At 44.1% G+C, this 24,258-nt stretch overlaps 3 protein-coding genes across 5 annotated transcripts; all 3 read left to right on the forward strand.

Moving 5' to 3' along the window:
• The first annotated feature begins 613 nt into the window (after window positions 1–613).
• dapk3 (death-associated protein kinase 3) lies at window positions 614–10,778 on the forward strand. The gene is given in 11 exon segments (XM_066680462.1): window positions 614–728; window positions 2,991–3,078; window positions 4,515–4,875; window positions 4,970–5,099; window positions 5,729–5,777; window positions 5,879–5,905; window positions 6,869–7,021; window positions 7,350–7,395; window positions 7,614–7,728; window positions 7,731–7,833; window positions 8,219–10,778. Coding segments are annotated over 10 exon segments (1,359 nt in total). The 5' UTR covers window positions 614–728; window positions 2,991–3,016; the 3' UTR covers window positions 8,532–10,778.
• A 1,452-nt stretch (window positions 10,779–12,230) lies between these two features.
• Window positions 12,231–14,607, forward strand: LOC136706816 (rootletin-like). Its single transcript, XM_066680464.1, has 4 exons — window positions 12,231–12,542; window positions 13,560–13,656; window positions 14,068–14,221; window positions 14,469–14,607. The coding sequence occupies exons 1-4, from the start codon at window positions 12,231–12,233 to the stop codon at window positions 14,491–14,493; spliced, it is 588 nt and encodes a 195-aa protein (XP_066536561.1). The 3' UTR covers window positions 14,494–14,607.
• A 1,025-nt stretch (window positions 14,608–15,632) lies between these two features.
• On the forward strand, window positions 15,633–23,882 carry si:dkey-127k13.1 (PWWP domain-containing DNA repair factor 3A). Of its 3 annotated transcripts, none has more exons than XM_066681756.1 (13): window positions 15,633–15,719; window positions 16,829–17,654; window positions 18,538–18,745; window positions 19,596–19,739; window positions 20,094–20,164; window positions 21,052–21,137; window positions 21,364–21,424; window positions 21,704–21,779; window positions 21,992–22,042; window positions 22,152–22,405; window positions 22,602–22,811; window positions 22,899–22,987; window positions 23,607–23,882. In XM_066681756.1, the coding sequence occupies exons 2-13, from the start codon at window positions 16,896–16,898 to the stop codon at window positions 23,674–23,676; spliced, it is 2,079 nt and encodes a 692-aa protein (XP_066537853.1). In that variant the 5' UTR covers window positions 15,633–15,719; window positions 16,829–16,895; the 3' UTR covers window positions 23,677–23,882. The 3 variants fall into 3 exon arrangements, with proteins under 3 accessions (XP_066537853.1, XP_066537852.1, XP_066537854.1); XM_066681755.1 differs by lacking the exon at window positions 15,633–15,719 and adding an exon at window positions 15,726–16,102; XM_066681757.1 differs by lacking the exon at window positions 15,633–15,719 and adding an exon at window positions 15,726–16,102 and having other exon boundaries at window positions 19,602–19,739.
• The last annotated feature ends 376 nt before the right edge of the window (window positions 23,883–24,258 follow it).

The following is a 24,258-nucleotide window of genomic DNA, read 5'->3' on the forward strand; positions in this document are numbered from 1 at the left end:
ATACCAAAGTGAATCCCCCAGTCTGTTTCACACTGAATACAATCACACACAGAATATGAACAGAGCACAGCTCAGACACAGAGATGGACCTCCCAGCCACATCAGAAACACACACCCCACCTTCAATACTGGAGTGTGTTTACAGCACAAGCCTCGTCAGTGAACTATGAGACAACAAACAACAACTAAATAATCCTCATTAATTGTCAGACCATGTGAGGTGTTGGCTTATGCAGCTGTGCATAGTTGATAACCGTCTGAACTGTCGGGTATGGAACTCAACATCATTTATTTTAGTAAACAAGATGGACACTTGATGGACAAGATGGACAACAGCAGGTTTTCATTGTGAGAACCCAGTAGCGTTTCTGAATAGAGTTGATTTATAGTGTTCTGTGTAAAAGAGTTTAAAGTCTAGACGTGTTTATATTTACAAAACACAGTCGAGTTGTTCAGGGACAACACTGTGAAATCATCTCTTTGTTCATTTCTTGGTAAATGACCCTTCAGACTCCTATTTGTACTGCATTATACTGAAGGTTTAACACTTGAATAAAAATATGAAGTTAAACAAGACCATGTGTTTGCATTTATAACTTCATCGACATGACGTCACACGGGGGCTGTCCGCAGCGTCATGTGACGCCATGCCGTGACGTCTCCCAATTTGGACGCTAGGAGGCGCTGTGGCTGGACTGAGTGATAGGGAATGCAGCAGAGCGATCGTCGTGAGTACTGTTTTCATATTTACACTTTTAATACACACAAATACCAGGAATTAGGGGCATATGGATATATAAGAGGGTTAATCCGGCACCACAGAACCGAACCGAGGGGAATTAAAGTCTGTGTAAGGGTTTATTTATCACGGAGAGGTGGGTGGTTAGCCTTCGGGCTACACTCGGCGATAAAAACCGGTAGACTGTGTTTAAATACCAGTCTAAACTATATATATTCTTTTTTTTACTACTTTATCCTTATTTATTAACAACATCCGGCTCAGAAACGGCCGGAGTTTACTCCTCTGTATTAGAAGCTGCTCTTTTTAAATTTACTTTTTAAAGCCTTTACAGCCTTTCCTTTACAATAGAAACCAGTGTATTTAGCTTTGTAACAAATTCCTGTGAATTAAACAAATACAAACTGTAAACAGCCCCAGATTTGTGTTGATGCTTTAAGTGGAAATTAAATCCGCATCTCAGGATTAGGGGGGCATTCAGTAAACTGCAGTAAAAACAGAAATCTGTTCTGTGTTAATGCTCCTGAAGTTTTATTTTAGGATAAAAGCCCAAAGAACAGATTTCCAAAGATGTCTCTGAACAACTGGACTGTTCTCTGTAGATGTAAACGCATTTAGAGTCTGATGCCTGGAACTCGCTCCAAACAAGTTGAGACTTAGGTGAATCAAGAGCTAAGAGTTCATAAAATATTCCAGCTCTGTCTCTGCAGCGGACAAGGGGCGTGGCCACCGTTCGAAGGGGCGTGGTCGTATCCCTAAGAGGGGCCGTGGTAGCCACTTTGGACGGAACTTCGTGAGAAAGTTCCCAGCATGAGATCTCACAGGGTATCTGTCTCTCATCGTCTCCCGTCCACAATGCTGCGGGAGACTCAGGAACTCTCAGGAGTCAGACAAAGTTGGACACCACTGCTGAATGAGCCTGACCTCCCAGCCCTCAGACGACTCTACAGGGGAAACCCTCATAACACTGTGATTAATACTGTGTAACTTGTCTGTAGGTTTTTATTCACTGTTTGAATTCCCACAGAAACTCATGTGTAACTCGAGCTGTTTAGTTTTATAGCACATTTGCTCTATGTTTACTTTCATGCAGCTCTCCTGAATTTAGAGTCAGTTCCACCTTAAGTAATGTAACTGTAACAGAAAAAATAAGTCAGTGCTACCCCCCCATCCTCATCTCGGTGTGTGCTTTTCTCCTTTGTCTAAAAACCTCCAGATAGCATTTCTCTGCTGTGAGCAGAGAGAGAGAAAAAGCCTAGCATACCAGACACTTTTTTTTTTTTACCCATTTACAGACACTGGGGCTTTGTAAACACATAAGAGCGATTTCCAGCATGAATCGACTGCAGAGCAGCACATGGAGTTTTAATGTCAGTAAGGATAGAGCAATGTGTCCTATTTAGCTTTTAAACCCACATATTTGTCCAGGAGTGTTTACATACATATGGACACCTTCGTGTCTTGGTGCTGCACCCTGCTGGTGTGTTCATTTGTCTTTATTGATGGATGGAGATGAGCCCGAGTGGTAGCTTCAATCAAGGAAGAAGAATTCCACACATTTTTCAAAATTTCTCCATAATCTCCTGCATGAGCTGTAAACAGAGTAGTGATGGACAGTGGACACAGTGATGGACAGTAGTGGACAGTCCCAGACATCTCCAGCGTTTTCTTCCCTCTCCACTTCCCACAGTTGGTTCTCTCACCCACTAGGTGTCAGTATAAATGGCTCTTTAAAAAGTTGGAGACAATTACTGACTGCACCTTTAAATGAAGAAGACAGTATTCCACAAAGCAGGTTTTGTATTTTAGCCAGATAATTTAAACCCAGGACCGTCCCCATCACTGAGCCTTCTTTTGACTTTGGGTTGGAGTTACCCAGATAAGAGTGTGATCCTGCTGTGTGAAGTCCCCCACTGGCCCTTTAACCAGAGAACTAATAAAGAAGGGCTAAACACAGCCTGTGGGTGGAAAAAGCCCCACCCTTCGGTGGAAACAGCCAATCAGATCGCTGGAAAGAAAAAAGCCATTTTTGATTTGAGTCAAATGTTACAAATCTGTTCATTACAATTTCATTAATATGTTTGTATTAGTTAAAGGTGTAGTCAGTGATTTCCTGCATGTTAGGAAACAGCCGTCACACTGACACCTAGTGGCCTGGAGGGAGCCTCTCGCTTTAGCCTCTGTTTGGCGCCCCCATGGTGGTAAAAGTGATGGACTGCACCATTAACTCTGCTGTCATGTGTGTCCTCAGGGCTGTAGCCGAAGGCGAGGATCATCATGGCCGGGTTCAGACAGGAAGATGTGGAGCGGTTCTATGAGATGGGGGAAGAGCTGGGCAGGTAACACTCATCCTTTCACTCACTAATCACTTCACAGCGTGAGAAAACAGTCCGAACAGCTGGAGCTCGAGCCTCTTTTTCACTTTCTCTCTTTCCCCTCTTTCTCTCTTCTCCTTTTTCTATTCTTTCCTTTCCTTCCCCTTTTCTCATCCTGTGCTTTATTCCTTCTCTGTCATCTCTCTTTCCTTTTCTTTTACACATTTTCTCTCTCTCCTCACTTTTGTTCTTTCCTTCTTCTTACAGCTTTCTTCCATTTTGTTACTTTCTTTCACTTCTTTTGTTTCATCTTTCTTTTCTTGTACTTTCTTACTGTTTCTTGTCTTTTTTCTCTTTGTTTTTTCTTTCATTCTTTTTTCTGTTTCTTTTTCTTTCATTCTTTTCTCTTCTTTCATTCTATTTTTCTTTAATATTTTTTAATAATCTTTGTTTCATCCTTTTTTAAATTCTGTTTCTTTTTCTTCCCATTTTTCTTTCTTTAAATTTTTTTTGTTTCATTGTTTTCTTTCTGTATTCCTCCCTTCCTTCCTGCTGTGCCTGTGAGGTCAGTGTGTTATTCAGCTGTTCCTCTGTTCTCGCTGTGTCCGGGGGGGAGTTCTGAGACGCACAGACGGTGTTGAGCGATGAGACGGTCTGAGGTTGAGTCGAGACTCATCTATGGGGACGTCAGCGTTGTGCACCCCCTCTGTTTGTTTCGGAGCAGTGTAAAGGTGGCGGAGAGCAGGGATTTAAAGTGCTCCTGTGTTTGTTCTGAGTGGAGCGCGATTAAATCACAGAGATGGCTTTCTCTCTGCGTCAGGGCTAGTCTCAGACTTTGGGAATTTCTCAGCGCTGAGACAGAGGCCTGAGCTCTGCTTTATAAGGCAGCACCGCAGTGTGCCATGACATCATCGCCCTGGCATTTCTGTTTCTGCCAGAAAACAGCTGCACTGCAGACGAGGCCTGGCCTGACTCACAGAACAGCAACCTTCAACACAGTCTGCACACACTGTGTACACATGGGGGTGGGGGGGGGGGGGGGGGGTTTAATAATGTACACATGTGGGTGGTAATAATGTGAGAGTGGTTCCTGAATTTTGACCAATAAAAATGATTAGTGCTGCTAGTCTCCTTTTTGGTTTGTGTGTTAATTGTTTTTATTTCTTTGTTGAGTTTCTGTGTTTATTGGTTTGTGTTTGTCTTTGCGAATTTCATTGTGTCTTTTGTAGTCTTATGTGTGTTTCTATGTATATTTTTGTGTCTATTTGTGTTCTTGTCTTTCTTGGTCTTTGCACAGTGATTTGTGTCTGTTTGTTTTTGTTTTTGCCTTTGAGTGATGATGTTTGTTTGTGTCTTTGGTTTTGTTTGTTTATGTCTTTATCCAATCACTGGTGTATTTGTTTGTTTATTGAATTTTGTGTGTGTGTGTGTGTGTGTGTGTGCATGTGCGTGTTCCTCAGCGGTCAGTTTGCCATCGTGCGTAAGTGCCGGGAGAAGAGCTCGGGGGTGGAATACGCGGCAAAGTTCATAAAGAAGCGGCGTCTGTCTTCGAGCCGGCGAGGTGTGAGCAGAGAGGAGATCGAGAGAGAGGTCAATATCCTACGAGAAATCCAGCACAGCAACATCATCACGCTGCACGACATCTTCGAGAACAAGACAGACGTGATCCTGATCCTAGAGCTGGTCTCCGGGGGGGAGCTCTTCGACTTCCTTGCCGAGAAGGAGTCGCTGACCGAGGAGGAGGCCACACAGTTCCTCAAACAGATCCTCGACGGAGTCCACTACCTCCACTCCAAACACATCGCTCACTTCGACCTCAAGGTAAGACCCTAACAACCATATAAGGAGCTGTGGATGGGGCTGGACGACCATATATATCTAGAACCAAACTGATCTGGTTCTCTCTGTCTTTCAGCCGGAGAACATCATGCTTTTGGATAAAAATGTTCCGAATCCCCGGATCAAACTGATCGACTTTGGCATCGCGCACCAGATAAAAGCTGGAAACGAGTTTAAAAACATCTTTGGGACGCCAGAGTTCGTCGGTAAGAGACAAACAAACTTCTGCATCTACAGCTGTGAGGGAAGGTCAGTTTTTCATGATACCGGCCTTTTAAATGCACAGCAGCATCCTCCCCTGTCTAAACAGCCCTGTTCAGAACGCTTTCATTGCCTGTTCCTTTAAATGATTATGAGCCACTCGCTGTCCACCCCAACCCTGAGTGCACATCAGTGAGGAGTGAGGAGCAGAAGCTCTGGATTTTAGCTACGTTTTTTCACTAGGTTCTCTTTCTTCTCCGTTTTTACTCAGTGCTCTTATTTCTCCACGTTCGTTGTGTCTGTTTCACTGCGTTTAACCTCGTCTTTGCGCTCCCACATAAACGCGGGTCCAGTGCTGTGATTGGACAGACTCAGGCGAGAGGGCGGGGCCATTCTAAAGTCTCTGAACTTGACGTCAGAAGCAGAGCAGGATCAGAACGACTCATTTTATCCCTTGTCTCTGACTCAGGCAGCGCACAGAAAACTGACTGGGTTCTTGTTTCACAGTGTGTGGGTTGGTGGACTCCAGATCCTCAAAACTCTTCTTTAACTTATTTTCACTTGTCAGTACCAGCCCTGTATTAAATACGAATATGATACGTTGATTTATTCCTCTCTCTTATTTCAACCACAGCTCCAGAGATTGTGAATTATGAGCCTCTGGGTATGGAAGCGGACATGTGGTGAGTGTAAATCTCATTATTATTGTTTTTAAATCCTTGTTAATTCTTTGTGAGAGAGAGCTCAGATTCCCCTGGTAACTGTACGGTTCTCTGTCCTGCAGGAGTATCGGAGTTATCACATATATTCTGTAAGTACCAGAGACATAATTAAGTATCAGGGCCCTTTACATTACAGTTATCACACACATCATTCAGATACCTAAACCAGCACAGACAGATTTCACTGAACTAGGACCCAATGAGACACATGAGTCAGCACTGAGACCTAAAGCAAGAGAAACACACAGTAAACATATCATCAGCACCACCACCCAACACTCTGTGCTGCCCCCTGGAAGAGAGAGGCACCTTAAAACACAATAGAATAGTGACAGAGTATAACAGATGGTGCTTTTCCGCTGCAGTGTCCCTACTCTACACGTCTGCTCCTGGTTCTGGAAGCGGGTGTTTGTTTAGTCGCTGTTCTCTGGTGGTTCAGAGCGAGCCGAGTGGGGACTAAACCTTGGCGTGTAAAGCCATCTCTGCGTGGCGCTGATTGCCCAGAGAGATTCGTCACTCTACACCACGCAAGGCAGATGTCCAGCACCAACTCTCCATCTGTAAAATCTCCAGCTGCCGCAGAGATCACGACGGCAGCTCATAAAATTACACCGTGGTCTTTTGAAGAGGTTCAAACGCTCCTTGCATCAGTGGCCGATGGAAGAATCCAGCGAGAGATGGACGCTGCAACAAGGAACAAACTCTACTGATCTGTCTGAACTGATGACGGAGCTGTGTTCAGTCCCAAACAACAATAACAGCAAATTTCCTGCGGTTCCCCTTAGAGAGGGAGTTTAGAGATGACACTCAATCATTTCGGGGGGGGGGGGGAGCTGTGGGAGTGGAAAACCAACCAGGGACCAATCAGAGAGTAGAATCCAGTAGGGTAGGAATCATGCAATGGAAAAGCATCAAAAAAAAAGATTAGGCCTAAGTTCTATGTTCCATTTTTTTTTTGTCTGTTCAGTTTCTACGTAGTTTACCCTCTCGTAATTGCTGGACGCCCAGGAGCCATCCACCTACTGTATGAACTGTCTCTCTGTGTCCCGCAGACTCAGTGGAGCCTCTCCATTCCTGGGAGAAACCAAGCAGGAGACGCTCACCAACATCTCAGCCGTCAACTACGACTTCGACGAGGAGTACTTCAGCAACACAAGCGAGCTGGCCAAGGACTTCATCCGCAGACTCCTGGTCAAAGACCCCAAGTACGTCCTGTGTTCCTCTTCCTGTGTAACCCTCTCCGGTTCTGTCCTGGACCACAGTGTCCACTCGCTTATTTTGTTTATTCATCAAAATCAAATCAAGTAAAACACACCTTTATTGTCAGTGCACAGCAAGACAACGACATAGTGACTGTGAACACACACACACACACTCTCGAAGAAGGCAGCCACCTTGGTGCCCAGGGAGCAGTTGGGGGTTAGGCGTCTTGCTCAAGGGCTCCTCAGGCATGTCTGTCTGACCTCTGCCCCAGTCTCTTACATCTACAGTTTCCAGGTCAGTTTGTGAACTCTGGTTTGTTGATATTTTCAGGAAGAGAATGACCATTGAAGAGAGTCTGGAACATCCCTGGATCAAGGTCAAAGTCTTAACCCTTACACCCCTCTCTCTCTCGCTCTCGCTCTCACACTCTCTCTCTCTCTCGCTCTCGCTCTCGCTCTCACATTCTCTCTCTCTCTCGCTCTCGCTCTCACACTCTCTCTCTCTCTCTCTCTCTCACACACACTCTCTCTCTCTCTCTCACACACACTCTCTGTCTCTGTCTCACACTCTCTCTGTCTCTGATGTCGTCTTCAGGTTATAAAGCGGCGTAACGTGCGCCCGGAGGAGAGCGGGCGTCGTCCTGAGCGTAGAAGACTGAAGACCACGCGTCTGAAAGAGTACACCATCAAATCCCACTCCAGCATGCCCCCAACAATACCTATGTCAACTTCGAGCGCTTCTCCCGCGTCCTGGAGGAGATTGGGGCGGCCGAGGAGGCACTCAGGAGACTGCAGCACAACCAGAGGACCTGCAGGTCATAATCTACACCCAGACCTGCTTTTAAACCCCCACCCTGACCCACCTTAAATCAACCACCTAGACAAGCCCTAAAACACCCGCCCTAAGTCACCCACCCTAAATCAACCACCCTGACCCGCCCTAAATCAATCACCTAGACAAGCCCTAAAACACCCGTCCTAAATCACCCACCCAGACCCGCTCTAAATCAACCACCTAGACCCACCTTAAATCAACCACCTAGACAAGCCCTAAAACACCCGCCCTAAATCACCCACCCTGACCCGCCCTAAATCACCCACCCAGAACCCCCTAAATTACCCACACAGACACGCCTTAAGCCCCCACCCAGACATCCCCTAAAATACCCACCCAAAACCTCTCTCTTTCTCCCTCTGCAGAGACGACATGTCGGCCCTGTGCTCCATCTTCGAGGAGAAGGAGCTGTGGTACCGTGAGGAAAGTGAGAGTGTGATGGAGGAGTTGGGCGTGGTGAGAGTGGAGCTGCAGAAAGCTCAGACCCAGCGTCGTCAGAACCAGGAGGAGACCCGCTCCGCCACGCTGGCAGCGAATGCCCTGAAACGCCGCTTCTCTCGTCTGGAGGGGCGCTACCAGTCCCTCGCCCAGCAGGTGGAGGCCGAGATCCGCTGGGTCCAGGAGCTCATCAGAACCGGGACCACAGAGGGCCAGGACCTCACGGCCGGGCTCCCATGAATCCAAATCACTACCCTAAACCAGACCGGAGAGACCCAGGAATGAGTCTCCAGTGGGTCCAGAACCAAGTACAGAACATATACAGAAAACATACAGATCCAAACAGGACCAAACACACACAAACGGGCTCCCTGATTCCACAACTATATACACACAGCCCACAGCACGCATGCAGAACCTATACCTGTCGAAACAGGACCAGGCACTCGGACAGGCTCCAGTCCAGAAATACATATACAACACATACAGCATGTCCAGAACTAAATACTAAACATACAGGTCATATCAGAACCAGGAACACACTCCAGTAAGTCCGGAATTAATATTGTAAACACACAGGCCCAACCAGGACCAGGCACAGAACCGGGCTCCCATGCGTCCAGAACCAAATACAGGAAACGAAGAACCCAGACAGCTACAGAACACTGACAGAACCCATTCAGCATGTGATGGTTTGTGTGGCTGGCTCTCCGCCTCTAGAACTGAGAGAACATTTTAACAGTAAAATGAATGTCTGCTGTACCTCGGTTCCTCTGTGAAACCCGAGGTGTTTCGCTGCATCTCACAGAACAAGGAGTGGCGTCTGAGCCCTCCTCGTTGATGGATATATGAAAATAAACACCATCCACGCTTTAGTCTATAAACATACACTGTAGAAATGTGTAGATCACACATTTAAACTCTTAAATGTGCCAGAAATTGACTTTCTGTTGCCTTTAACGTTTAAGGTGGAGGATTAGCTCTGAATCATCTCAGGGTCCAGTGACTTTAATCCACCATAGATACCACCTCCTCACTCCTACATGCTTTATTGGTGTGAGTGGATCAGACACAGCAGTGCTGCTGCAGTTTTTAAACCCTGTGTCCACTCACTGACCACTCTGTGAGACATTCCTCCTCCGTTGGTCCACCTTGTAGATGTAAAGTCAGAGACAGTAGCTCATCTGTCACTGCACAGTGTGTGTCGGTCGTCCTCTACTTCTTCATCGGTGACACAGGACGCTGTCGGCTGGATGTTTTTGGTCGGTGGACTATTCTCAGTCCAGCAGTGACACTGAGGGGTTTAAAAACTCCAGCATCACTGCTGTGTCTGATCCACTCACACCAGCACAACACACAATAACACACCACCACCACATCAGTGTCACTGCAGCACTGAGACTGATCCACCACCACATCACACCTGCTCTGTGGGGGTCCTGAGCGCTGAAGAACAAGGTGAAAGGGTGTAACAAAGTATGCAGAGCAACAGATGAACCACAGTTTGTAATTGTAGAACTACAGAGTGACCAGAGTGGACAGTAGAGCTGAGAGAGGGGACAGTGAGGGAACAATGCAGCTGAGAGAGGGGACAGGGAGTGTAGCAGGGGGTTTGTTATTCCAGGATGTTGTCCAGTGGCTGAAACAGGCTTCTGTAGTTTGGCCTATGCAATATAGTGATCATTTTAATGCGCTGTAGAGGGCGCTGTAACCTAGCTTTCCTGTAAACCTGTGCTATAGAGGACTATATAAAACTAATGATGCCTGATATGAATATGTTTAGCTGCTGTCGAATGAATATAACGTTTGTATTCATCACAGACTTCATTACATTCCATTTTTGCATTTACAGTGTACATTATGCAACTTCTTTCATTTCTGTGTAATTTAATTTCTGTTTATTATTTGTTATCTTTTTATTTATGTTTTTTCACTATTATATATATATGCTGGAATTAATTATATCCAATAAACTGGGAAAAGTGAGTGTTTCTGTGTGGAATTACTTTTGTTACATATGCATTTGTTAGTGTTCTCTGAGCGTGTTGAACTGATGAACAGAGGTTAGTGTTCTCCTCTGAGCGTGTTGAGCTGATGAACAGAGGTTAGTGTTCTCCTCTGAGCATTTTGAGCTGATGAACAGAGGTTAGTGTTCTCCTCTGAGCGTGTTGAGCTGATGAACAGAGGTGAGTGTTCTCCTCTGAGCGTGTTGGTAACCCTCTGTAAATGAGTTTGTTCTAAGGTGGGGATTTGGACAGAGAGTGTGAATATAATTCCAGGACTCTGTCTTCCTTTTTGTCCACAGTTGGTGTGGAAACCTGACAGGATTCAGGAGTTGTGGTGACCTGATTTAGGAGTTGTGAGCTGATGCAGAAATGAAATCACCTTGTATTTTTAATATTTACTTTTATTTTATTTTACATTTTATTTTTTACCAGGACAGTGTCATTGAGATCAAAATCGTTTATATGTGAGCCCAATGACAACAAACAATAATAAAAAAATACACATACATAGTTACACATTAAGAACAACGTATTGTCTCCATTTTTGCTTATTTTTTGTTTTCTACTTTGGACACTGCAGCTGTCGTTCATACTGTGTGTAAATCTCATGATGAATGACCAATAGAAGCACTCCAAAATTACTCTGAATAACATCTTTTTACATTGACATCCAATGAATGTTAAGAAGGTTTTGCAAAGTTACTATTTTTGGAGATATGTGTTTTTAATTGAACAGCGATGTGTATAAACATTTGTGGCAGATACTTCCAATTAATTCAAAGAAATAAACTACTTCAGTCTAAAAGTGTTTCTGAAGATCATTCCATGCCAAAGATGCACTGTAACTAAAAGCTGTTTCCAAATTCGGTCGGAGCAGTGGGCGTGTCCAGTGCTGTCTAACTAGCAAAACCACAAGGACAGACGAATGTGCTGCGTGTAGAAGTATCTTTCATTGTTGTTTGATATTATACATGTTCCAAATTGTCCTGGCTTTAACGCTCAGAGTCCTTTACTGTATAGGGGCATCTACCCCCCCCCCACACACACACTCCTCTGCCTCAGGGACGATGCCTCTGTGGAGGTTCTATAAATGAACAGTGGAGCAGAATAAACAGCAGCTGGGTTTATTTCTCAGCGGAATAAACATTTCCCTCTCAGGGCACGCTGTAATGTGGAGAGAAGTGTTCACTGCTGATGCTTTCTCCGATTACTCTGTTCTGGAATTTACAAACAGTACCGACTATGGAGAATCACCTGGAACAACAGAGCGACCACCTAGCAACACCATACCCCTCTCCCCCATCCTTCCTCATAAGCTCAACACGCTCAGAGGAGAACACTAATGGCTAATGTATGTGCTTGAGGAAGAAGAGTAATTCCTGATTTTGTTACATCTATTCAAACTGAAGGAGAACATGGAAACCAGTTTATAACACCAACTGCAACTGCCTAATGAGACCCAGCCCCCCACCTGTTGTACCATACCTAGCAGCACTGCTGTGTCTGATCCACTCGCACAAGCACAACACACATTAACACACCACCACCACGTCAGTGTCACTGCAGCGCTGAGAATGATCCACCATCACATCACACCTGCTCTTTGGGGGTACTGAGCACTGAAAAACAGGGGGAAAGGGGGGTCATAAAGTATGCAGAGCCACAGATGGACTACAGTGTGTAAGTGTAGAACCACAGAGTGACTGGAGTGGAGAGTGGAGCTGAGAAAGTTATACACCACTGATGTCAAGAGCATTTCCCACCAAGCCTCCCAACCCATGCTTGTTCTCCGTGCCCTGGCACTGTGCCCCTGCTGAGCACCACCACGCCCCCACTCCCCTCCAGCAGCAGTGTGTGTGAGGGTGAGTATACATATGTGTGTGTGATTAAGAGAGAGAGAGTGTGTTTGTGTGTCTTTGGCTCAGTGTGAATAATGTCTGGACGCAAGTGCTGTAATTTTGCTGTAGCTCTGCTGGCCCTGTGGTCCATGGTGTCTGTGGTGGTGGTGGTGGTCTGGGGGTCCTGGCCCCCGCCCAGGGGGCTGCAGTCCTGCCTCTCCAGGCTCCAGGAGACGGAGGAGAAGATGGAGGGTGCGCGAATGGTAAAGGAGAAGGAGCTGGTACTGATGGAGAAGGAGGTGCAGCAGAGCAGAGAGAACCAGAGCAGTCTGCAGCAGGAGATCAAGCTCATTCTTCAGAGCATCAGGATCATCAACAGCTCACTGTCACTTGCACTGCAGGAGCACGTGAGTCCACACTTATTCCCTCTCTTCTCGTACACTGCAGCAGATTCAGAACAGACAGGGGTGGAGCCCAGGCTCAGAACCATGGAAGTGGGTGTGGCTAAGGCTTGTAACCATGGAAACAGCTGTAAACCAAGTTTGTAACCATGGAGTCAGGTGTAGCCCAAGCTTGTAACCATAGAAACAGGTGTAATCTAGATTTGTAACCTTGGAAACAGGTGTAGCCCAGGCTTGTAACCATAGAAACTGTTGTAGCCCAGGCTCAGAACCATGGAACCTGGTGTAGCCCAAGTTTCTAAACATGGAAACAGGTGTAGCTTTGGCTTTTAACCATAGAAACAGGTGTAATTCAGATTTGTAACCCTGGAAACTGGTGTAGCCCAAGCTTGTAACCATAGAAACAGGTGTATCCCAGGCTTTTTATCCATAGAAACAGGTGTACCCCAGGCTTGTAACCATGGAAATAAGTGTACCCCAGGTTTGTAACCATAGAAACAGTTGTGGCCCAGGTTTGAAACCATGGAAACTGGGGTAACCCAGGCTTGTTACCCTGGAAACAGGTGTAGCCCAGGTTGTAGCCATGAAATATGTGTATCCCAGGCTTCTATCTAGAGCAACAGGTGTATCCCAGGCTTGTAACTATGGAAATAAGTGTAGCCCAGGTTTGTAACCATAGAAACAGTTGTGGCCCAGGTTTGAAACCATGGAAACTGGGGTAACCCAGGCTTGTTACCCTGGAAACAGGTGTAGCCCAGGTTGTAACCATGAAATATGTGTATCCCAGGCTTCTATCTAGAGCAACAGGTGTATCCCAGGCTTGTAACTATGGAAACAGATGTAACCATGGAAATAGGATTAGCCCAGGCTTGTAACTATGGAAACAGATGTAACCATGGAAATAGGATTAGCCCAGGCTTGTAACTATGGAAGGGCTGTAGTTCAGACCCTTAATTATAAAATGAGTAATGTGCAATCCCTGGGACTTCTCTTAACGCAGTTTGTCTGTCTGTTCGGACCCAGGCTGAGTTAAACCAGAATCTGAGCGCTCTGGAGAGTGAGGTCACTGCGTCCAAGAGAGAGAGAGTCCGGCTGGATCAGGAGCATACTCTAAACCAGGGTAAAACAAGCAGAGGAATGGAAAATGTTGCTGTTTTTAAATACAGATAAAAATATCTGCCAAACTTTGTCCAGTCTGCTGTGTTTTCACTAAAAACATTCCCAGATTAAAAGGAAAATAAGAAAAGGTCAGTAGGAAATGATCTGCATTGCTCAAAAGAGTTTATATTTTGTGAGAAAAATCCACTTTTAAAGTTCAGAATTGACTGTGAAGTATATAATAGAAATGCAGCAAACCCATGCTGATAATAAAAAGAAAATCTAGAAGTTCTTTACAGTGAAAATATTGAGCTTGAAAATATTCCTATCTACACAAGGGGATCACTGCAGAAAATATTTGGCAACCACTGCTTTATAACATCACAGTGTGTCCAGTGTTTGTGTTTTTTAATGTTATTTATGTTGTATCCAGATCAGATCTCAGCTCTCCAGGTGAACCTGAGCTCTGAGGGTCACATGCTGGATGCCTGTGTGGCGCTGGGCGACGCTGCTGAGAGTCAGCAGAGGGCAGTAGAGAGCCAAACAAGAGCCTGCCAATCAAAGGCAAAATACCTGCAAAAACAAATGTGAGTGACCAGAGTGACCACACCCACTCACAGACACATCATTGTGCTCTGAGGAGGTCAACTGCCTTAGGTTCAACACACTTTGAGGAGAACACTAACACTAACCCCTAGAGCCCTCAACTCTGCCATTTGGTGCTTGCCAGGCTGTCCCTGTGAATGAGAAACTGTCCAGTTTAAATCAAAATTACATTTCATGAATGAATAAATCACATTTATCTGAATGAATATTCTGTATTTTTCTTTGCAGAGAGAGCTGTGAGCTTCAGGAGTGATTCCACAAAACCGAACACCACCCTTCTCTGGAGAACACTTAATATTTGTGTGTTTCTGATGTCATTAATACTTATGTTTTTTTCACTCTCTCCCCAGTTCACTTGTGATGTCGCTGTGCTCAATAAAACATTGTTGTTTCATTTTAATTAACGAGGTTTCCTTCCTTCACTCAGTATTCACCTGCTGATGTACGCTGATCAGAAGGAACAGTCATACAGTTTAAAGCTCCCCTCCAGTAAACATCCAGTGTTAGTCATTTACGTGTGTGTGTGTGTGTGTGTGTGTGTGGTGTTCAAGCTAGACGGTGTATCCCGAGTGAATAAATGGTGATGCCGTGTGGTGGATTATTTCCAGACACTGTCTTAGAAATACAGATTCAGACAGACAAGGTTTCATACCTCACACACCTCAGGAACCAATACCTTCAACTCAGGGACAGAGCTTTCCAGTTACAGGTGAGCAGTGGATTGGTGGGAGGAGATAGAGGTGGGGTCTAGTTGAATATTCATAGATCAGTTGCGTACTGAATGAAAGCATATGAAGATGTAGAGTTACAGCTAAAACACTTTTAAGGTGTTAAAGGAATTTTATCAGAGAAATAACTTCGTAATATTCTCAAGTAACTTAAATCTAATAAAAAGAGGAGGGTTTAGTAGTTTGGTCAATGACGACAGAAAGGATTTAAACAATTTTTTCAGAAAGTCCATACAGTTTTGAATCAGATTATTCAGAATAAATCTGTAGGAATTTTACGGTTATGGAAGCCCAGTTCCGCTAATTAAAATACATTTAATATATTATTATAAGTATTATTATATTTCATAGATTCTAAGATACTAAGTCATTATTTCGAGATATAAGCGTCTAATATCTCAGAATAATACATTACTATCTCAACATAATGACTTAGCATTTAAAAATACTGACTACGTATCTCAAATGTATGACTTAGCATCTAAAATCAAGATTTATTATTTTAAAATAAAGAGTTCGCAATTTACTGAATATAAAAAGGTGCTGATTCTTTTATTGTGTTTTTTTGTTTGTTTGTTTGTTTGTTTGTTTGTGGCGGAAATGTGCTTCTATTTAAGGACGTGGTCCCTCAGAGGATGTTTATAATTTTCTCTAAACACAAATCAAACAAATTATTTTGATTCCTTGAATCACGATTCGGTTCCTTTGTAAACAGAGGTTCAGTGTGTTGAAGAGTCGGTTCTGTTGAACGGTGAGTCGGAACTCAATACTGGGGGTTTATGCGGAGTTTCTGATCAAGTTTACAGCTGCTAGTTGCTTCTGAGCGACTTTATTGGCTTTAAAAGTTGTGCGATTTCTTTTTGCTACAGTTTGTTTTGAAGCGAAGCGCACGCAGTTATAAGTAGTAGCTGAATTAAGCTAAGCTAACGTTAGCGAATCCTTGACGGGTTCCTTCTGTTCAAATTCGTGCTAAAATCGCAGGATAAATGTTGTTAAATGTGTTGTAAATCAGTGTTATTCACGTGTTCTTCAGTGATCTGCTTGGCATGTGAACGACGAAACTGATATCTGCTTAATTTTCACAATTATCTCACTCGGAATTTTTCATTCCACCTTAAATGCAGCAGCCTTGGGGTGAGTGTTTAAAACCAATATATAATTATTTACATTTTTATATTAAATATTTGTATTAGATATCTGAAATGAACTTAACCCATTTTAGATACCTGGGCTGCCTTAAATAGAATTGTTAAGGTGTGATAATTGTTTCATTTTGATTCGTATTTGTTGGCGATATTATGAGTGTCTTAACCCTGTTTTAACTGTATTTTAAGTATGCTAATAAGCTACAGACAATTTTAAGTGTTTTTATCTCGACCTTTTCTATTCTATCAATATTTATCGCTTTAAAATGACTGTATATTGTCACCCTGTGTGTGTAAATACTGGAGTTCTTATAGCTAATCAACAGTCAGCTGAGAATTCCACCTTAAGAAAGTTGAAGAGCTCACTTTAATATGCACATAAAGTCTGCTAAATTAATGTCCTTAATATGGAAAAGGTAGTTTTAAACGTATATAAAGTTGAAAATTTATTAATTAAAACCAGTATTTACACTGTGCACACTTTTCATTAACTGAGGGCACAGTTTCCTAAAGTTGATGTAAAATTTCACTGTAGTGCCGTGTTCAAACGTGTACTGTGTCAAATCATTTTCATACCAGTCGTGATACATTTCCCTGCTTTTCACTGTCATGTTTACAATGGATGTGTTTCCCAGAAATGCCCTGAGCTTCAGGAAATAACTGTATTAATTTATTTAAAGTAGCAGTTGCGTTAACACCAGTGTTTCTGTTTCAGACGAAGATCCTGGGAAGAGGGATATTTCCGCTAAAAGACTAAGCCTCTTCGAGAAAAATGCAAGAACATGAATGGGCCCGAAGAGAGCCGTACCTTCCGACCCCGAAAGAACCCAGACAGAATGTGCCAGGCCCACGCTGAGGCCCTGCAGGAGCAGGAAAAGCCTGCTCTGAAAAGGAGGAGATCTGGTAAAGACTTACAGGACTCCAGAGAAGCTGTTGAATCTGCTGTCAGCACTGATGGATCTCCTCCAAAGACCAAGAGAAGAGGGAAGGTAAAGGAGTCTACTCCAAAAGCAGCTGAAAATGGACCTTCATCTCCAAGACTTAAGGCCCATGAACCATCAGTGCCTCCAGGAACAACTGAGTGTCTTCAGAAGGTGACAGAAAAATTGCAAAGAGGAAGAAAGAAGAAAGTTGTGCCACATTCTGACGCTAATGGCGAGCTTCCAGAAAGACTGGACAGCTGCCCCACTATTGTAAACATTGCCACTTTGGCCCAGACTGAGGAGCTCTCGCCAAGTATTGCCAAATTAAAACGTGGTCTGTGTTCTAAAGCGGCCGTCGAGAGCCAAACACCAACAGAAACCTGTCTCACTCGATCTGCGTTAGCCATCAGAGTTCAGCAGAACTCTCCATGTTTACGCAGTAGACGTAATCTACTTCCTGAACCACATACACCCAAACGCAGCCGGCGTCGACCCAAACCCGCACTCAGCTCTACTCCACTGTGCACAGCCGGCCTTTCCCATAATCCTCAGCATGCCAGAGGGACCCCCAACAGAGCACACGGTCGGCGAGACAAACAACTGCAGAGTACAGTGAAGGTACAGATTAAGACTCATACTTAAACGTCTGTGATCTGCTTTGGTCCAAACCCCACAGCAGCGTTCTCCACCCGTCTAAACAGCCCTTTTTCTTTAAATGATAATGAGCTGCTTGCTGTTCACCCCGACCGAGTTGTATCTGTTTTGCTGTGTTTAACCTCGTCTTTGCGCTCTCACATAAATATGGGTCCAGCACTATGATTAGACAGACTCAGACGAGGGGACAGGGCCGTTCTAAAGTCTCTGCACTTGACGTCAGAAGTAAAGCTCGTTTTATCCTGTGTTTTTTGACTAGCTGTGCATTAACACTGGAATGTGACAAACGACAAGTTGTAAGTAACAAATTTAGTTGAAGATTTTCTCAGCTTAATGCAAATGAATTACGACGTGGTGAAGCGACATTTGAGCAGATACAGTTTTGTGTCTCTGGTGAACTGTGGAGCAGCAACACGAGAGACAAACCTGGAGCAGTGTAATCAACTTTCCTCGTGTGACTGAACGAGGGGGTGGTAAGGCAGCACAAAGAAAACTGACCGGGTGGTCTTTTTTCACAGTGTGTGAGTTGGTGAGCTCCAGCACCACACATTTAGTGTGAACATGACCGAACAAGCAATTAATAAGTTTAAATGTACTCTTCACGATTTTAGTTCAATATATTTTTGTGATCATTGCTCTCAGGTCTGTTTGTCCGGATTTGTCCAATAGGAATCATACTCAGCTCTGTTTCAATTGGACAGGCTTGACGTTGAACTTAAATTATCTGGCTAAACAGAGAGATCCTGTTTTGTGGAATACCCTCCCTGGACTGGTCAGATTATGCAAAAAAAATCCTTGCATCATTAAAAACAAAGATTGCAATAATCAGTCTGTGATATGATTTTAGAGGCGTCTGCCAGACCTTGCTCCACAAAAGACAGCAAAGTCACGAAGTCCTTCAGGTCCAGACAAACCCATGACTCGGCAGTGGAAGACGCAAGAACCAGTGCCAATAAAACGTCAGAGGGGCAGGACCAAGGCGGAGCCCCAGAACTCGACAGCCAATCGGGTTAGAGCACGCTTCGTGCTCCATGACTCTGAGCTCCAGGATCCAGGTAAACTCACCTGCATCAAAACGGTGTTTAACAAAGACCCTGTTGTCTGGCTGTGGGTGCAGTGGGGTGAGGTGGTCACTGACCACAGTTTAAAACTAGCCTCAGAAGTGTCCTTAAAACTAAACCACATAATTTACGGTGCTTTTTCACAGCATGGAACCTACTCTACTGATCTCAACACAGCTTCGTCATCAGTTCAGACAGATCAGTAGAGTTTGTTCCTTCCTTGTTGCAGCGTCCAGCCCTCGCTGGATTCTTTGGTCGGCCACCGAGCCAAGGACCGTTTGAACCTTTTCAGAAGGCCACGGCATAAATTTACGAGCTGCTGTCGTGAGTCGGATTAAAAACAAATGTGATCTCTGCTGCAGCTGGAGATTGAGAGTTGGTGCTGGACGTCTGCGTTGCGTGGCGTAGAGTGACGACTCTCTCTGGACAATCAGCGCTCTGCAAGGTTTACATGCCACGGTTTAGTCCCTACTTGACTGTTCTGCACCACAAGAGAACAGTGACTAAACAAGAACCCACCTCCAGAACCAGGAGCAGGACCTGGTTTACCTGGTGGAGGAGGGGAAAAGTTGAGTCGAGTAGGGACCCTGCAGTGGAAAACGCCATTAGAGTCCTCCCTCACTTCACACTCCTTAATTCAGTTTATCATTAACTCCTGGTGAACTGAGGTGTGAACATCCCCACCAGCCTTTACCTGCACACAGCACCATCTAGTGTCCTGAAACAACCGCTGTTTAAAGTTTAAGCTAGGGCTGCTAATAACAGACTAATCATATTTACTTTAATAATATTAAAATAAATAATAATAGGACTGTTTCTTCCTTGTTTCACCCTTGAACTTGAGCTGTAGAACTGAACTCCTCTTCTGACCTCTCCATCGAGCTGAGTCTGAGGGAGGAATCTGAAGTGACCAACCACTCGCTCTCTCTTCAGGAGGAAGAAGAGGACGAAGAGGAGCTGCCCAGTTTCTTACAGCAAACCAACATCCGTAAGCCCTTTGGGTCTTTTCAACCTTTAATCTCCTTCCAGAGGGTCCCAAAGGGTCTGGAAAATCTGATCTGTAGTTTTCCCTATCACATAATGTTAAACGTTCCCTGAAAATTTATAAACACTTGATTTAAGTTTATTTTTGTTGTTTTGTTTCATTTCCTGTTTTCTTATTTATAGGTCATTTTATATATTGTGACTGTTGTAACACACTGAGGAACACAAACATCAGTCTGCATGCTCATAATTAACAAGATATTTAAACATATACTTACATTAAAGATGTTTTAACTGTCTTTTAATGTATGTTTTCATATCAGTCTTGTGTTGATGCGTTGTGATGTTTTTATTCCAGAGCCGTCCACAATCAGAGGAGGGCTGTGTGTGTGGTGCAAATTCAGGAAATATCCTTTCTGGCCTGCTGTGGTGAATAATCCCACTCTTACTCTGACTGTTTTTCATTAAATGTGTGAAAATGTTATTGTTTTTCACTTAACTTCATTTCCTTACTTTGAATTTGCTATTCATGCCAATGAAATGCCACTTGAAATTTAAAATACAGAAGTCGGCCAAAGACTTAAGGCTGGTTTACACTTCTGGGTCGGCGCGTTGCACAGGGGCGGACGAGCACCCCTCCAGGACCTCTGCTCTGCGGCGTGTGGATCTGCAGAGCTGTGCATCAGCTAAACATGGATTGATCTGGTCGCCATGCTCAGAACCCAGCGGAGCAGCGAGATGGTCAGGGTCAGAGGAGCAGGAGTGTGAGATCTCCACAGGAGACTCTTCTGTGTTTCTCCAGTGCTTTCTTGCTCCGTTCACTCTGTACGACTCAGCCCAGACTCTCCCCTTCAGCACTGTTATACACTGCCCCCTAGTGCTCACATTGATGTTATATTAAAGCAATGCTTCCCAAACCTTTCGTAGATGAGATTTTCAAGCCTTTCCCCACCCTGACACGCATGTACACACATTCATTTAATTCCTGTAACACCAGTTCTTACTGAAGAACCCGCCTTTTACCGTGTATTTATTATCACACCCCCACTTCTCTGCAAGAGTTCTGACTGAGAGCTGTGCAAGCGCCATTTACTCAGATCCTCTCCGAAGTGTAAACCCGCCTTTAGTCGTCAAATGTCACTGGATTGTTTTGGGGAAATGAAGTGAGTTCATGTCTGAAAGCTAGCAGGAGGGCGTTTAAAATAATAACCAACTATTGTTCTCCCAAAGTCATCTCAGGAGGTTTACAATTCTCGTTGGTTTTAATGGTTTAATTTAATTGGTTTTAATTCTAATGGTGACTGTGTTGTCTACAGGTTAAAAGTGTGAACCACAAAAGCAAAAAAGCCAGCATTGTGTTCATCGATAAGGAGCTGTTTGATAAAAAAAAAATCAGAAAAGGGTGAGTCTTCACAGTGTCTGTGTGTCTGTGTCAAATTTTCTGGGACGGGGAAGAGCACAGATTCCTCTGGGACCAGGGATTGACCCAGTGATCTCCCCAAACCGGGGCCAGTTTCAGACCACTGCATCTGTGTTTGTGGCAGTCGGAGGGACCATGGGTTTTTGGGGGATCAGCGACACTTGTGTGAGTTAAAGACTAAACAGATTTCTCTTTCTGTTTTTTAAAGTCTCACTGTGTCTCTGAAGACGATAAAGCCTTTCGACTGCGAGGAATACGAAAACTTTGTGGTGAGCCGTACACAAATAACATGTAACAAAGCCTAAGAAACTGGAAGAATTTCAAATGATACACGAAATGTATTAGATGAGTAAAATATATTAATGCAATAAAACAAGGAATATTTCTATATATCTATATATGTTTAGGTCTTGATCTAAATATGGCGTTGGATTAAGTGTTTTTTTTTTTTTTTTTTAAACTTATTATTTGTTTCAAATTTAGAGCTAAAAGCTCAGACTAACCCAGAGTCAGCTGCTTCATAAGATTTTCTCTTACATTCTTTTTAGGTGGAAGCCAGAGAGCAGTACGGGGATGTCATCGACTGGAGTCTAGAGCTCATTTCAGACTATAGAATCCGCATCGGTATTTATACACACGCACACACGCACACACACACGCACCTTTTTGAGTCCCTCAAGATGTCAACGTATTAGTGAGATCAGCAGAATTAATGCAGAGTTGTGAGTGGAGAAGCTCTTGCTGTAAGGTGGTGAAGACTATCTTGGCAGTGACGCTGAAAGGCAGCACTCGTTAGTTGTCACCAAACCTGACCAGACTTTCCCTTCTTTCTGCAGGATGTGGCTCTTTTGTCGGATCCTTCATTGAATACTTCACTGACGATATCAGTAAGTCCTTTCCTTTAAATTACTATAATTCCACTAATAAGCCTTGTCCTGATCGGCGACTGATTTGGGGGCTGTGTGTTTGATCGGCGACTGTGTGACTGATCGGCAGGTTGTCCCGTGAGGAATCGCTACCCTAATGATTGTTCTGAGCTGACGTTCCCGAGTCAGGAGCTCCTAAATGAAGAGATGGAAGACGAGGGAGAAAAGGACAAAGAACACGAGGAGGACAGTGGCAACGAACAGCCCGATGAAGCACTATCCAAAAAAATCCTGCCCGATCGGACCCAGGCGGCTCGTAACCGAGCGAACGAGAGACTCGTCGACTTCATCGTGAAGAAACGAGGAGTGGAAAACAGACTAATGGTACGAGGAGCAGGGGGTTGTACGGACCTGTTCTGCTTATCATGAAAGGCATGTGTTGGTGTATAACAGCCTGTGAATAATAACCCTTTCCCAGAGTCTGAATGAGTTTATTTACTCCTTCCTCAGTGACTGAATAACAGTATTAAACATATATTTCACTAGTGATCTTAATAAACACACGTGGCAATATTTTCAGGCTGTGATCAGTGGTCAGGAGCGCTCCAAATGGCTCCAGGCTCTGAACAGCAGCAGCCGTCCGGTGGTGGAGGTTTATCTGGAGGACGATGGACAGGTGGAGAAAGTGTACCGTTACCTGGAGAAACTGTGTGAGGAAGCAGCCAGAACCCACACGGGCGTGGACAGTCCAGATCGCATCCGATTCATACTGGACGTGCTCCTGCCTGAGGTGAGCTGCACGGCTACAAATCTCATTGTCATTTATTCATACTTCTGTATCACGTGAATATCTCTCTCTCTCTCTCTCTCTCTCTAGGCTATTATTTATGCTATAGCCGGAGTGGACAGTTTGTCTCTGGACAAAGCAGAGGAGAAGTACCTCCAAGGCCCGCGGCACAGTAACAGGTGACTGTGGGCATACCTCTTAATCATTACCCTCTCCAAAAGAAATGATTAATGAAAGAATTAAGATGGACATTCGGTTGTGGGTCTGAACACACCTGTAAAATTTGATTACATTAGCCTTTTCATTTTGTTGTGGCCAGAAAAACAAGGTAAAAAAGCAGCAAAAATTTTGTTTGTGATGTCGCTCAAAAAAGGTCTGCTTTGTAATATAATGTATTTAAACCAAAAATGGTCAGCTGTGGCTTTTTTAATACAACCTCTAAAATTGTCCTGTTTTCTGGGTGTGTACTTTTTGTTCTTGTAGCCACACTCCCTGGCCATTTTACCAGAAACACCTGTTGACCGTTTGAGAATGGCTGAGATAACAGTCTGTACCCGGGTTTCGGATTAAGTTACACGGGAGAGTCCATGGCCTACCCAGGTTGTGTGGTCACTGAAGTGTGTGGTGTCCATATAAAGACATCCAGGTCATTCAGAAATGAAATAAGTAATAAGAAATCCTGTTCTCACACACAGCTGCTTAATTGGGTGTGACGGCCCCTATCAGAATGACCATTTACTGATCTGTTGGGTGCTCAGAACTGTGTTGATCTTTGGTGAATCTCTCTGTTTTCTGCAGAGAACGGCAGGAGTTTGATATGATGATCGAGCAGCAAATGAATGTGAAGGCAAAGGCCACATCTAGATGACCTGAATTTGAGTGAAACTCCTCTCTCCACGCTGCAGAAGCTGTTACGTTCTGCGACTCCTCAGACGCTTTGCAGGGCCCTGTCATAATCTGGCGCTCCAGTTAATGATTTTAATCCACAGCATCTATACTCTGTTAGAAATTATAATCATGTGACTCAACAGGGAACTGTTCTCATGTGTGTAAAAAATTATTTTTAATAAAAGAATCATGAATTTTATCAGTTTGCCATTGATCTTTGTTTTTAATAGGGTTTAATAATGTTATGACAAACACCTGCGATACTTTTGCCATTGTCTAAAAAGTATGCACTATATTAGTGTTTTTGTTTAGTTTGCTTACTCTCGCAGTCTTTTGAATTAAGGAACAACGGTACTAAGATTAACATCCAGCAAACACATTCACTGTAAGGCTCATATCAGCAGACAACCTGGGCATCAGAAAGGTTGGTTGACGGGTTAAATATTGGTCTGTTATTTTGATGACCCTCCAGGGTCAGTGATGGTACCGGGATGGATTAAACATAGGGTACAGGCTGGACACAATCTACTCTGGATCCACATGTATCTGATACAGGCAGCCC

This window comes from Hoplias malabaricus, chromosome 9, assembly GCF_029633855.1.
Source record: "Hoplias malabaricus isolate fHopMal1 chromosome 9, fHopMal1.hap1, whole genome shotgun sequence".
Lineage (NCBI taxonomy): Eukaryota > Metazoa > Chordata > Actinopteri > Characiformes > Erythrinidae > Hoplias > Hoplias malabaricus.

Coding starts and splice junctions, on each gene's coding strand:
- LOC136706816 (XM_066680464.1), top strand. CDS start 12,231: ATGTCTGGACGCAAGTGCTGTAATTTTGCTGTAGCTCTGCTGGCCCTG. Junction 12,543..13,559: donor CACTTGCACTGCAGGAGCAC/GTGAGTCCACAC, acceptor GTTCGGACCCAG/GCTGAGTTAAACCAGAATCT. Junction 14,222..14,468: donor AAATACCTGCAAAAACAAAT/GTGAGTGACCAG, acceptor TTTTCTTTGCAG/AGAGAGCTGTGAGCTTCAGG.
- si:dkey-127k13.1 (XM_066681756.1), top strand. CDS start 16,896: ATGAATGGGCCCGAAGAGAGCCGTACCTTCCGACCCCGAAAGAACCCA. Junction 21,425..21,703: donor AGGAATACGAAAACTTTGTG/GTGAGCCGTACA, acceptor CATTCTTTTTAG/GTGGAAGCCAGAGAGCAGTA. Junction 22,988..23,606: donor GGCCCGCGGCACAGTAACAG/GTGACTGTGGGC, acceptor TGTTTTCTGCAG/AGAACGGCAGGAGTTTGATA.